Source organism: Balaenoptera ricei, chromosome 2 (assembly GCF_028023285.1).
Source record: "Balaenoptera ricei isolate mBalRic1 chromosome 2, mBalRic1.hap2, whole genome shotgun sequence".
Lineage (NCBI taxonomy): Eukaryota > Metazoa > Chordata > Mammalia > Artiodactyla > Balaenopteridae > Balaenoptera > Balaenoptera ricei.
The window spans coordinates 6616353-6630995 of NC_082640.1; the positions used below are offsets into that span (position 1 = coordinate 6616353).

At 33.0% G+C, this 14643-nt stretch overlaps 1 protein-coding gene across 3 annotated transcripts in view; it reads left to right on the forward strand.

The window, feature by feature from the left end:
- MINDY3 (MINDY lysine 48 deubiquitinase 3) overlaps nt 1-14643 on the forward strand; it is a 99105-nt gene that overhangs the window by 13014 nt on the left and 71448 nt on the right. For 2 of the 3 annotated variants that reach the window (XR_009501058.1, XM_059915279.1), the window contains exons 3-8: nt 2960-3020; nt 4700-4873; nt 8111-8162; nt 9046-9160; nt 11751-11824; nt 12727-12806. Coding sequence is in view for 2 of the 3 variants with exons in the window: in XM_059915279.1 (XP_059771262.1) it covers nt 2960-3020; nt 4700-4873; nt 8111-8162; nt 9046-9160; nt 11751-11824; nt 12727-12806 (556 nt within the window). In the remaining variant the exon portion in view is untranslated. Of the gene's footprint in view, nt 1-2959; nt 3021-4699; nt 4874-8110; nt 8163-9045; nt 9161-11750; nt 11825-12726; nt 12807-14643 lie in introns of those variants that run through there. The other variant, XM_059915280.1, reaches the window with a different exon arrangement.

Here is a 14643-nt window from a genome sequence, read left to right on the forward strand (position 1 = left end):
AAGTAAATTTGTCTCTCAAACCTTATACTCCATACACTTACATTATTAAATTTAAAATGTATTTTCTGAAGGAGAAAAAAATTTTTCCTTTATGGTTCATTCTAAAATATACCCTTTGTAGGTAATTATTTTATTTCTTTGAAGAATAAAGTTCATACATTTTTTTCATTAGTAGATTTACAAAAAAAATTTAAGAAAAACTTGAATGTTTGAGCTTTGCCTGGGGATTACAGAGTATAAAGAATAAAATTTAACTATAAATTAGTTATGAGGCTGTTATGTCGAGTAATTGAGACAGATTTTGGTTGCTAGTAGGAATCTTACCTGAATTTGAAGATTACTTGTCCTGTTCATATGCATGTTAGATTATATTAACATAGACCCTCTTGGACCATAATAAAACCCTTAGGGCCTTTATTGCAAGTCTTTGAATATAGTTAAATCAAAGTAAACCACAGCAGTTTCATGTTTATAAAATTTAGTATATTTCCAAAATGGTAGTTATTTTTACAAGTGGGGTTGCTATGTAACAAGGGATAATTGTAGTGTTCAAAACCGTGATGTATCTTTGAGGTAGTAATTTAGCTTCATAGTCATATAAATGTTTTCAATCATAGAAGAATTTTGTTTATATTAATATTTCAATATAAAAGTCAAAACTAAATGACTAAGAGTAATGAAGGGAAATGTGCGAGTCCAGATATTAAAACTTTTTTAAACTATATAAACTAGAACATAACACTTTTGCTAGAAGAATAGGCATATTATGGAACCAGATAGATAATACAGTAGTAGACCACATTACATATAATAATTTACCAAGAATTAATCACATACCATGATAAGAAGGAATATAAATCAGTGGTGGAATAAAATGTTTAGTAAGTGGCACTGATATGACTGGTTGATAATTTGAGGGGAAAAACTGAATTTAGGTCATCTCATAGCATATACCAAGTTTATTCTTGATATAATACTTAAGCACAGAAAGCTGAAAATAATGCATTACCAACTAAGATAAAAAGATGAGTTCCAGGCTCAGAAAAAATGTGAGGTAATATTAGCAATAAATCAGTGTCTTTCTTATACAGAGAACTCCTACAAACTGGTTAGAAAAACACTAAAACCTCAGAGGTGAAACGGGCAAGTGTATGCAATCATGACAGGTGGTATGATGCTGGACAACCAAAGAATCGAGATGTCCCACCTCACTAGGAATCCAAGAAAGTACAATTAAAACTTTAACTAGATTCTATTGCTTACTCTTTCTGATCTTTAGATATAAAATAATTGCCAGTGCATATAAGGGTAGGGTGATGCTGGCATACTCAGATATCTCTATGTAGTACAAATTGGTACTTTGACCTAGGGAAGGAATTTTACGTTATAATTGGAACCATGATAATGCAGATTCTTTGATGAGAATAATTGTACTTCTGTGGATCTTTCCTAAAGAAATAATCCTTAATATGGAAAAGGTTGTATTCAAGAAGAAGCTTTTTTTAGAGCAAGTCCAGATATATTTTATATGTATTTATATATATATATAAAACATATATTTATATATATATTATATATTTTATAGTATAAAAAATTGCAAACAACCTAATGCACAGTAATGTAGTTTAAACATGGACTAACGTTTAAATAAATTTTAATAGCTTGAATAGACATTTAGAGATTAAGAGTTAAAGTTATGAATTGTGTGGGAAAACAGAAAAGTGGAAAACAATCACGTACCCATTATGCTTCTCACTTAAAATTTAAAACAGGTATGAAAGGAAGACTGGAAGGAAGTATATCAAAATGCTAATGGTGGTTCTATTAGTGGTGAAATAATGCTTGTCCCACCTCACCATTCCAAAGTTTTGAGGTGTAGTTATATTTTATGGTTTTTGTTATTGGGGGTGGGGGGGAATCAGAAGCACTTGGTGGTAGTATTTGTAGATTTTATTTCATTGTGAATATTATAGAATGTTACTTATTTTTTTTGTTAAAATACTTTGAATTGATTGCTTATTAGGTACCAGGTACTGTGCTAAGTGTATTAATAGTTTATCTCATATAATCCTCACTACAACCTTTTAATGTTTGTGCTATTATTATTTTAAATTAGTAAAGTAATGAAATCAGGATTCAAATCTAGGTCTGTCTGACTATAAGCAGTCCTCTTATCTGAATACTACTGTTTTCAAACACCTGTGAGTAAGAATCACCATAGTAACCTCTTTTTTCTTGAATCTGCCCCCTAGAGATAAAATAGGTGGAGTGTCAGAATCTGCCTTTTAAATAAACAAGTCAGGTGACTAGGATGCAAATAGCCCTTGAGCTACACTTTGAGAAGGAAACACTGTTACACACTGAACTGTTACCTATCAAATCACCAATGTAACATAGTTGGCTCACTTAAGGAAATGTTAGAAATGAGTTTGTTTTTTCTTTGGAATCTTAAAGCTTTATGAGTTAAACCAGCAAGTTAGGAGCTCCTTATAATAAAGTGATGACCCACACCGTGGTCATCTTGTGTCATAAATCAGAGCTAGTAGAGCAGAACCACTTTTGTATTTAGATTTCTTTTCCCCTAAGGAATCAAAGAGAAATATAGATTTTTCCTGGTCTAAAGGGCCTTCACTCTGTGAATGGAGCAGTAAATTTCTTTAATTTTCTAGTTGTGTGGTTATTATTTTGAGTCAGTTTTTCTCTGTGACAGAAAATATGTATTATAAAGGAGGAAGAATTGTATGGATCTAGAATCAAGCTTATAGTGGTATATTCTGAGTAAGTAATTATGCTCAGTTACTGTTGAACATGAAGGGAAGCCATTTGAAATTTTTATAGCACTATTCAAAAGATCAGAAAGGAGGTACAAATTAGTTTTTTTTTTCCATTTTAAAAGAAAAGAATGATATAAGGTATGTTTATAATGCATTCTAATAATTATTGCTTTAATTGTATAAAGGCATTTCTTTTGAAGAAGCTCCTGTTTTCTTCTGAGAAGTCTTCTTGGAGGGATTGCCAAGGTATGATAGCTGTCTTTTATCAACTTCTACTCCATCTTCTATTTTATAGATGATCCCTGCAGTATTCATTGGCAGTAATTTAGTTGAAATTATCTGTCTTAAAAAGTAAACTATCAATGGGTTACTTTTTCCTGAGATTTACTTTTTAAATGTTTCAGAAAGTTTCATGGATGACTCCAAATTTTAAAATGTATATTTCCAAATTTGTCTTTCCCAAGAGGTATAAGACAGGATATTACACTAAGGGAAAAATCCTTTGGGGCATTTCCCTGAACTGTTAAATGATAGCATACTATAAGGATAGTCATTTATGTTTGTTTTGTCTTATTTAGCTTTGAGCAAAAAGTCAGAATTACCTTTGTATTCCTGCATCTTTTAGTATAACGCCTTACACAATTCAGATAATACCTCAAGTAATTCTGAATTAAATCGCAAATGAAGCTTTCATGGCTTCTGCAATATGATTAAGTCAGAGAACTGTATGTGCTACCTGATAATAACAAACATTTGCATCCTGCTTGACAGTTTACAAAGATACTTCCTTCACTTGCACAGTTTTATGTGAACTCACAGTAACTGCTGAAAGAAGGTAGGATATAATTGTGGTTTTGTATATCAGGGCAAAACAGCTTCCATTCCAAACCATGCATGTAGACTCTACTAGTGGTTGTGAACTTGAGTTAAAAGTGTCACTGTCATGTATTTTTAATTAATTAGTAGCCGAAATGCAAAATAAATTTGAGGAGAGAAGAAACTATTCAAAAAATACTATTATTAACATGGGCATTTTATTAATAAAATTTATAATATTCCTTGCACAGAAATATATTCATATGGATAAAAAAATTTATGTAGGATTGTCGTAAATGTCGTAAACACTGTGGTGGCTAGAGGGTGAATGGCACAGTTCCTGCCTTTAAAGAACTTTTAATTAGGAGAGAAAGAAAGCTTGTTCCGGCATAAAATTTTACATAAGATGTGTATACATCTTATCCCCTTTGTTTGAAAGTTTCAGAAAATGGTACTACTTCTGGAGATTAATACTGATTGAAAGGGGGAGGGTGGCTAAGGTTCAGGAAGAAATTGCGCATTTGTGCTATTTTCTATAAACGTCTAATGCTCAAATCACTGCAATCCAGTATCGGTGGTTTCTGTATCATGCAGCATAATCGCTGTGGCCTCTGCTAATGTAAGGGATGGTGGTATTGTATGTGCTGACGGTGTGTTATCTTATTATCCTTACCCCTGTGGGACTGGGAGATTAAAGACGTTAGACTAATTCAGAAATGGGGAAAATCAGAGGTCTCAGCAGGCCCATACGCTGGCCTGGTTCTACAACAGAGGAATCCTCATGGCTGAAAGGCTCCGTTTGCAGCCTAAGAAAGGGGCGATCAGTATCAGGTTATTCCACGTAGCATATTCTTTCTTCTGATGTTTAATTCTGCATTTTCCAGGATTCTTTTTCTCATTAATGGAAATATTTAACAGAGGTGACATTTTAACCCTCAAGCACATTGCTTTTCTGAACTGTAGTTTAAGATCAGTGGTTTACGGATTTTTCCCCCACTAAAAATGCTTGATTTTCATCATTAAATTAATGCATTCTTAATATTGTTATTTATGACAGGATTTTCTTCCCTACTGATGACCATTATAACTTACCTTGTGGTTATTTTTAGAGGGAGAGCGGAAGGAACTCCTCTGTCACACCTTATGTGCTATTTTAGAAAGTGCTTGTTGTAGCGACTCTGGACCGTACTGCTTGGCTTCATGGCTAAGAGGAAAGACGGCGGAGGAGGCTGCTGGTCTCCCTGGGGGTCCTGCGCAGTCCAGCTGCCAAGTGGACCATTCTTGTAAGATACACTTTGATTTCCTGAAGTAATGTCTTGTATGTGTGTTTAAATAAAACTGTTGAAAATTTTAAAGGAAAAAAGCTTTAAACATTTTATAAGGTCTCTTTTTCAGCCTAAGCTTAATTCATGAGCTTTGTTAGTATTTTTCATTTCCCTTTTGATTATTGTAATTAACTAGAGGATATTACATTTTTTATTTTTTCTTTCATTTTTGGAAAAAACAGGAAATGCATCTCTAAAAATAAACTTAGGTAAAAGTTCTAGTTAATTTCTGCTTGATGACAATCTCTTTTGAGCTTTGGAACTCTCATTTAGAAAGCTTAAATAACATGTTTCTATATTCTTTCATTTCAAATACCTTAATGTTTTCTGTGGTATTGGGGAAAAAGGAGTTGTTTTTTTTTTTAACATTAGAAAATGTCTTAAATATCTTTAGTTGTTTCCTAAAGTAAAGAAGGGGACATTTTTCTTCACTACATGTTTCTTTTCCTCCTGAACTTTGTGGACATGGTTACTATGGATGAATTATTTTAAGATAGTTTTAATTATGAGTATTAATTTTGCATTCATTTAAGTTTTTCATACTTTGAAGATTTCTCTCTAAGATAAATTAAATAACAGCTGTTCTCATTCACAAGAATTCTATGGTCTTTAGTATTTGAAAATTCTTACATAGTTGACCTAAAAACTGCCAGAATGAGCTAGTAAAATGGAGACTTCTGATGGTACAGAAACTAGATGAAAAGAGTTGCTTTTCTGGTTTTCTTTGCAGGAATTAACTTGCCAGTAGGTTGCTTTTGATAATTGGTAGTTCCAGGTGCTTATATTGAATAAGTGACTTAATCTACCTGTGGTGCAATCCATTAACTATCATCTCTGCGGAACTTGTTTTTAGAGAAACTAGACACCCAGTTTCTAGAAAGTAGATTTCAGTTGCTTGAGATGCACGCCTGGCTTTCCCGGTGGGATTGTCTGTGAGGCATATTGCCTCCTTGAGCTGAACCATCTCTGTGATGTCAGCGCCTTCTCTGTCTCACCTTTGCAGTTACAGTGGCAGATTCTACTAATAGTGCATTTGCAAGGAATAATTTTTAAAATGTAAACAGTTGAATGGCATTTCTTTTTCAGGCCTTTCAAAGAGAATTTAATATATTTTTAGAGTTGATAATGACAGTTGAAGAAAACAAGTGGAAAGTATTCACAAGGTTGATAGTCAAAAAATGTGTCATTGGCACTGGTTTTAAAACACTTCACAGGTTTTACTGGGTTGCATGTAAGCATGGTTAATAGTGTTGTTTAAGATACTAAAATTTTAATAGGAATAGTTGAACTAGTTAGAAGTTGTTTTAAAGAATATGCGCTTAAAACTGGTCTACGTATTAACATGTAAGATCTTTTCTTGTAACATTTTTCATTAGTATCTTAGTATACTGTGTGCTCCCTGGGATGTGCTGTACATTTCTATGTTGATAGGTTAAATCGCTTTAGGTTAAATGGCCTCATGATTCATTAACTTTGGCACTTCAGTAATTAATTTAGGTGGGCATATATATTGAATTCCCCTCCAAAAAACATAGTTTAGTAATTTTCCAATTTACTTTGTCTCATTTTAAAAATGGACATGAAATGAAACTATATTTTATATTCGTTTTTAATGTGGTATAAATTTGAAAAGTTTTGGTAACTGAAAATTTGAAGATTCACCTTAGATGTTGACAATGAAATGAACTTATATTAAAATTTTTATTCCATATAACAATCTGTTTTACCTGTTCCTTCCTTTATTCCCAGCTATGTTCTTTTCTTCACGTTATATCTTTCCACCATTCTGCCTGCTAAGCTTTTTATTTTGCTTGCCTCTTTTCTCTAAATTACTATCTTGATGTCAACTTTAATAGTATATACCCAGTAAAATGATTTAGATAATCAGGCACTGCAGAACAATTACAGTTTGGAAAAGATTAGGTAGAATTTTTATTTTATCCTGAAATTTTAAACATGAACTGTTTTCCTCCTTGTCAGTATTACATTCTGTACAAATGTTAATTTCATTGGCTTGTGTGGTGTGTAGTTTTGGCTTTTGGTAATGCACACTTGTTTGCAGTAGTGAATATTCAGGTTCAATTTCAGTTTGTTTCCCACACACAAATCAAAAGATTATTTAAATTAATCCTTTTGGACTTTTAAAGATTTAAAACAGTAATTTGAAATGTTTGAAAATTAAAACTGGACTTTGGAAAGGTAGAATAATGTGACATTTTACATTGTAAATCAAAATTTTAATTTTGATTTCATAACGAATCAATTCAGTTCTCTAGTGAGAATTAATATTTGAAAGTACTAAGATTTACTTTATAAATTATATATGAAATTGTTCATTGTGATAAACGAGAGTAGGCATTTTGATCCGTGTAGGATATCTTTAAAGACTTCATCGTTGGGGAGCCGCGACTATCTGGGTTCGGGTCTCAGCTCTGCTGTTTGTTGCTTTGTGCTCTTGGGAGGATTCTTCTCTGGGCTTCAGGATCCTCCTCTGTAAAATGGGATAATAGTGTTGTTTGAGGATTAAATGAGGTTAAGGCCCGTAGAGCACTTAGAAAGGGGCCTGGCACTTAGAAAAGTGTTCAGTAACCTTTACCTTTGATTTCTTAAACATTTATAATTGTACTGTATTAATAAACGTAATCGAAATACGTTACTGAAAACTTCCCAACAGTTATACAAATAAACGCGGAAACAAACTTAAAGCTGTCGTTGAACCTGTGTACTTTCAAAGTGCTCTGCCTTTTTATATATATCTGTTTAATAATTAAGCATCAAGCCTAAAGATTTTATATTATGTAGGAGGAAGGTTAGCTATGAGGATTTTACTTGGCACTATGAATTGAAAGATTATTTAAAGTGCAGGACACATTACAACTATGTGTGAAGCACTGTGATTGTCAATAATTTCTCATATTTTAATGATTTCGGCACAACTGAATTAAAAAAGAAATGTTTATTAATTAATCACCCTTCTCCAGTCTCAGTATTAAATCCATTTTAGTTATAATTATGGTAACTAAGATGTTGAAATATAAATTTATGTTACAGTAAAGTTGAAAATAAACTGAGAATTTTAAGGGAGTAAGGAAAGAGGGAAACTTCTAACTGCTTGAAAGTATTTACAGCCTGCTGTGTGTATCTTGTGTCATTTATTTGCCATGTGTAGTGCTGAAAAGTGTCTTTTATGTATAGCTGCCTTGGCTGTCGAAGAGCTTGGCTTTGAGCGATTTCATGCATTAATTCAGTAAGTAACATTGGAACATTTAAAATACTTACCTTGTGGACACATTGCCATTTTAAGTCTGTTCATACTGTGGAAAGGTAGTTAGATTTGTATGCTTGAAGATTAATTCGTTTTCAGATTTCAAAAAAAGAATAATTTGTAAATGTGCACTTAAAATATTCTGATTCCCAAATTAACTATGGAAATATACCCTTTCATAACATTAAAAGCTTTTTCATCATTATAATGAAAAAATCATTTTAGCTTAATGTTTCTGTCTGAGTGAATATAAAGATTTCTAGCGTGATAAATATTTGCATTATTATTTATTGTTTGCCAAAATATGCTTTCTATAATTTTCATTAAAAGTGCCATATTTTCATCAGAGTATTTAAATTTTTTGTTATTAAATAAAAGGTAAGGATAGCTATATCGATAGAATTACGGGTGGCATTTGATTTGAAATATAACATTATGTTAAAAGAAGCCACAAATGTACACCTTATCTTTGGTGTTCAGATATTTGTTAAATAACCTTCAGGCTTTAGAAAGTCAAGTTTTCTTTGTTCTTAACCATATCCTAGAAGAGGGCCACCTCATTCCTTAAATAACTGTATGATCATTGAAGAAGTTGTTGATGCCAGATAGTTCACCTGAGAGATGAAGAGGTCCCTACTACGTAGGCATTCTACTTTAATGGTATCTATTATAGATAGGGACAGTTGTCAGCAGTAGCTTTTGCCTTTAATGGCTAAATTTGTATTTTAAAATTTGATACACTTACAAAAATCTCCTGTTTGTATGTATGCATTTTAATGTAGAAGACAATTAAAAATTTTTCCTATTTATGAATGTAGTCAGTCTCATCATGGTGTTAATACTTAATTCTTTTCCCCCTCCCCAGAAAAAGATCATTCAGAAGTTTATCAGAATTAAAAGATGCTGTCTTCGACCAGTATTCAGTGTGGGGAAGCAAATTTGGAGTATTGCTTTTTCTGTATTCTGTGTTACTGACAAAGGTTTGTTCAAGAAGATACTTCTTCTGTTTTTTATTAGTTTGAATTTAGTATTTTTCCTGAGGCGAAGAGAAATTTTATTCTTCATGTTGTTTCTAAATCTCAGAATTAAAATCTCTTATGCTGATAATGAAGAATTGACTTCTCTTTCTTCACTTATCTGTTACTTAACCACTTTCCAGCTTTCACCCATGATCTTCTGGACTGCAGAGATTATCAGTAATGTTCTAATTATGAAGAACAGTCAGTTCTGTGGAATTTTATTTTCTTTGATATTAGCAGTGTCTGGCACTTGACCCCTTAACCCCTTCTGGAAGCTCTTTCTAAACCCCACTCCCTTCTTAACTTACCTGATACATCACTAGTTCTCTTTGTGTAATGCCTCGTAATTACATTTTTGCTTATAGCTTCATTTCCATCTTTTCCTGTTGTTTACCTCTTTTATTCTCTCAGCTTACCTTTATGTGGTTAATTCCAACATGTACACTTCCAGTCCTACCCTTTTCCCCAAGTGCCAACCTCACATCTCTAGCAGCCTGTTAAGTCTCAGTTATCCTGCTAGATTTGCCGTATCTGAAATCAGACTTCATTCATTTGACAAATGTTTATTGGGCATTGACGCTGTGCTAGGAACTAAACTTATAATATGGGATACAGTTTTTTAAAATCATTCCTCTTCAGTGTTGTAAACAAACAAAAAAAAGTGGACACATTAATAGTTACTTCCATCATGGCAGTGTGTTTTGGTGTTTAGTTGTTTGTTGCATGCACAAAGCATGGTGGGAAATAGGAGAAGGAATGCCAAAGTTCATTTGGTGAAGTCAAGGGCAGACCTTATATTGTAGGGATCATTTGATGGATGAGGAGAAGTTTTTTGGATGGAATAGCTGTGGGAGGATATTCCAAGCTGTGGGAACTGCAAGTATAAAGGCATACGATTATGCCTTTATAATTGGGGATATAACACACATTTGGGAAACTCTAAGTAGTTCAGTATTAGTGTAGCATAATATACCAGAAAGGCAATTGTGGAAGATGAGACTGGGCATTTACGTAGAAAAGACTCAGAATATGAAGATCCTTGTATACTGTGCAGAAATACTTAAGATTTCCTTTCATGTGGCCAAACTTAGAACAAAACAAAAATTGTGAACAATGGGGTAACGAGATCTTTTGGTTGATAAAAGATTCTTTAAATTGGTATCAGAGTTGTACTGGAGGGGGTTGGTGTGTGGGGTACAAGACTAGAGTCAGGAAAAAATGGAAAAGTAGTTACTGAAATAGGTGAACCTAAGCCAGAGCAGTGACCATGGAAAAGAAAAGGAGCATGTTTAGAAGCATGTTTTAAACGTAGACATTTTTAACACATTTAGGAGAATATTTAAGAGAAAGAACTTAGAGTACTTGGTAGTTCGTTAGCAGTGGGGAATGGCAGTGATGGAGGTATCTAAGATGACTGGTTTCTTGTGAGTTCGTCGTGACCGTTCAGTATTCTCCCAGTTTTTTATGCTCAAAAATTTTGATACCTCCTCTGTCTCTTGTCCTTTACAGCCAATAAAACCATCATGTCTAGTTGTTCTTCCTTGAGCTGGTCTTTAAAATGATGAGCCCTCTCTCCCCAGTGATTATGTCATTTGTTCATATTATTCATCATGGCTGTATCATAGTCTGTTTTGTATAGTTGTTTACAAAGAAGGCCAGTGCAAGATCTCACACTTGTTTGTATCCTTCTATAATATTTACACAATCATTACTATTTTGATTATTGATTATCATCTCTTTAATTCTTAGAAATGGCCTGTTATCAGATAGAACCAATGGTTAAAGTTAGGCGAATAGCACAATGAATGGCAGTTTATCTTTGTCATTTTGGAATTGATGGAGTTAAAATGCCTAGTTCTTCTTGTACTTATCCAGTATCTAGACTTCAGGGATTTGGATGCTCTTTTGGGGGATTAAAAATATCTGAAAATTGGCTTTCAGGAAAATAGGAATCTTCCTGCCCCCAGTCTACATTTTATTTTGTCAGTGCACGTTTGAATTACCAATATGTAAGAACACACAATCAGAAGCAAACCTTCCGTTTTCTTATGTACCAGATATACCTTTTGTGTATTTAAATTCATATCTTTATCAGCATTCATGTGTGTATGTATTTAGTACCAATAAGTTTTTTTAGTGATCTAAGAAAATACATCAGACGCCTTAGCAGGAATATTAGGTTTGAATACAGTTTCACCTGAAGTTAAGTGAGTATTAACTTTCGGATACAATAATTTTCTTCTCCCTCCTCTTGAAGCTTAAACATTCTTTTTCTCTCTCTACCCCTTTAACCCACATACCAACATTGGATCTGTTACCTGTGTTCTTATGTAGAGCCCATGGAAGAAAATAAAAGATTCTTGACTGACTACTACTCACCATTATCATCTCAAATGCACCCCCCATTTCAGATCTGGGTAATTCTTTGGGAGAAAAGTTAATTAAGTAATTGTGTTTTATTAATTTATAGTATAAATTGATCAGTTTTTAAACTGCCATAATTTTCATTTTTAGTTTTTAAAATAAGCCAATGAATTCTTGGTTTCTTTAGGGCATTGAAAACATAAAAAATGAAATTGAAGATTCAAGTGAACCTTTGATAGATCCTGTGTATGGACATGGCAGGTAATTAACTAAAATCTATTATTTCCTCATAGGGACTTTTGTTTTTAGGGACTTGACCTAAGATAAAACACTACTGGGTCAAATAATTTTGTCTGTCAGTGCTAACAGCATAAAGTCTATGAACTTGAGCAGTCTTATGCTTTATGCAGTGTTTGCTTTAGGTATGAAGTGTTAATTTCCACTTTAGGTTTATGTGTGCATTGGATTTATTATAGGAAATATTTTGTTTTAAGATGACACTGGGGATATTTTAACAAATTCTGCTTGATATTCTGTTCATGAAATTTTCTAATAGATGAAATTTACTCATTTCGACTTAGAAATAAGTATACCCTTATTTGTAAATGCTTTCTTGCTTGGGTGAAAAAAATTTTTTATTTATTTTTCTCTGAGAATACCCTCCCTCTCAAGCTCTTTATAGCTATTTCTAGTAAAATTAATAACACAGTGATCGATTGTTAACTCACTCTAAAACATAAGTCCTTTTCTTTAGATCTTTCTGCCTCAGAGGTTAAAATTCACGTATCTTCCATCAAACACAAATTTTACAATTACATATGTATTTTTTAAGACGATTATAAATATTTAGTGAAGTGTTAGTCTAAGTATCATTGTTTTTCATCCATTTAAATACGATGTCTTGGATAAAGTTGTTAAGTTTATTATGCACATGTAGAACAATAGATACTATTGCGGTGATACAGCAAGTGACACATTTAGCAAGGTGGTTGGTTGTTCAGCAAAGTACATAAAATGAGAACTATAAGGTTTCTCTCTAACTTGGTTTTCTAAACAATATAATTGAATGTAAAAAGTCATTATTTTATGCCTTACCTTAGGAATCATTTGTTTTGAAAATTAGTGTATTCGTATTTTAATTACTTTTTAATTTTTATTAATAGCCAAAGTTTAATTAACCTCCTTCTAACGGGACACGCAGTTTCTAACGTATGGGACGGTGATAGAGAATGCTCAGGAATGAGTAAGTATGTTCTTCATTGTGTTTATCTTGTTTATGATTAATATTTCACTAGAATACAGTTGATGGTTAATTAATCTGTTTAGTGGCTCTGCGTTACTTAGAGGTTAAGATAAATGCTTTGTTATAGGAGAATCCCTTACAGTTTTCAAGGTGCTGTAACGTGAAGAGCGTAGACTTTGGAGGCAGACAAACTTTGGTTCAAATCCCAAGTGTATGACTTGAGTCAAGTTACTTCTCAAGCCTTTAGTTTTCTCTAGTATAAAACTAGGATTGTAGGACTAACTTCTTTAGAAAAGGTAATAAATAGTCCTCTTAATATACGTAAAGTTAGTACATATTTATCCAGTGGTATCTGTGAGTATGGTACACTATTGCATTTTGCTTGAAATTGAGAATTACAAGTATTGTGATTTGAAATATTTGCTTTAAGAGGCTAGTGGTTTTTTTCCTGTATTACTTTTAATGTTCGTAATTTCCTTTAAAATGTGGGGCACATTTAAGGTTATCTGAGCATTTTAAACCACCATCGCCTCCATTTCTGGCCTTTGTCATTTCTTGCCTGTAGCTTCATGTTGTTGCCAGGGATGTTGGCATGAAACCCCTTTGGCCAGGCCATCCAGTAGGCAGGGCTGATGCACAGCCCCAAAGAGATTCCCTTTGGTTTGTTCTTACTCAGTCAGCCTGCTTTCATTTCTGCTGAATAACTGCCGTGTACCTCCTCTTGAAGTATGTGGTACAGACAGAAAGCATCATGGCTCCTATGGTTCACAGGGAAATTTATTTTTTCTTCTATAATTAGATAAAACTGTCACCAAATGACAGAAGCAAAGATTATGATTGAGAAAATAATAGTTACTGCTTTTTGCTCCCATTTAAATGAGTGAATCTTGATCTTAAATTTGAAGTTCTCTCAAATTTTAGAAAGACACAAAGTTAATTAACAGAAACATGAAAGAATATTAAGGGGAAAAAAATCAGTAAAAATTAATGAATTTCAAAATTAAAAAGCACCTTAACACAATCCAACCCTTAATTTTACTGTTTAAGAAATTTAAGAGCTACCCTTCCTTCCTACATTAGATAATATATGCAAAATTATCTGAGTGATGAGGTTAGAATGAGAACCTAATTTAGGTGATTTCTGGTAAAGGTCAAAATATAAGCAGTAAAATTCACTGACAAAAAAAGTAGCCAGGGGAATTCCCTGGCGGTCCAGTGGTTCGGACTCTGTGTTCTCACTGCTGAGAGCCCAGGTTCAATCCCTGGTCCAGGAACTAAGATCCCACAAGCCACACAATGTGGCCAAAAAAAAAAAAAAGTAGCCAGGTTATCTTGCTCTATTTTTTTTTTTTTTTTTGGTAATTGAGCCCATCCTATTCTTGAGCCCTCATTCTGATTGATAGCTGAAAGTATTTAATCCTGCTGGTTAAAGGCATGTCAGTCTCTCAAGTCTGCCATAGGCTCTTCTTCATGCTGTGTACTTCCTTTACAGGATATTGATCAATTATTCCAGTTTAGCTTCTTGATGTGTACTAATTCATCCTTTTCTGTTTCTTGAAATATTAGCTTTCAAAGCTGTTGTCTTGCTGTGGATTTTTTTAAAAGTATAGTTTAAATCTCAAAACTAAGCAATGACTTTGAAATAATTATCTTGGAAAAGAAAATAGGCAGGGTATATTTCTTGCATTTTCCCTTAATCGTTAGGAATGTTGACTTAAGGTTGAATCTGTTTTCAGTCACCAAACTTAAAATAAAAATCCATACATTCATTCAGCATTTATTGGATATTTTTCTGACAACATGGGAGGAGGTTGTGATATATGTAATATACAAAGAA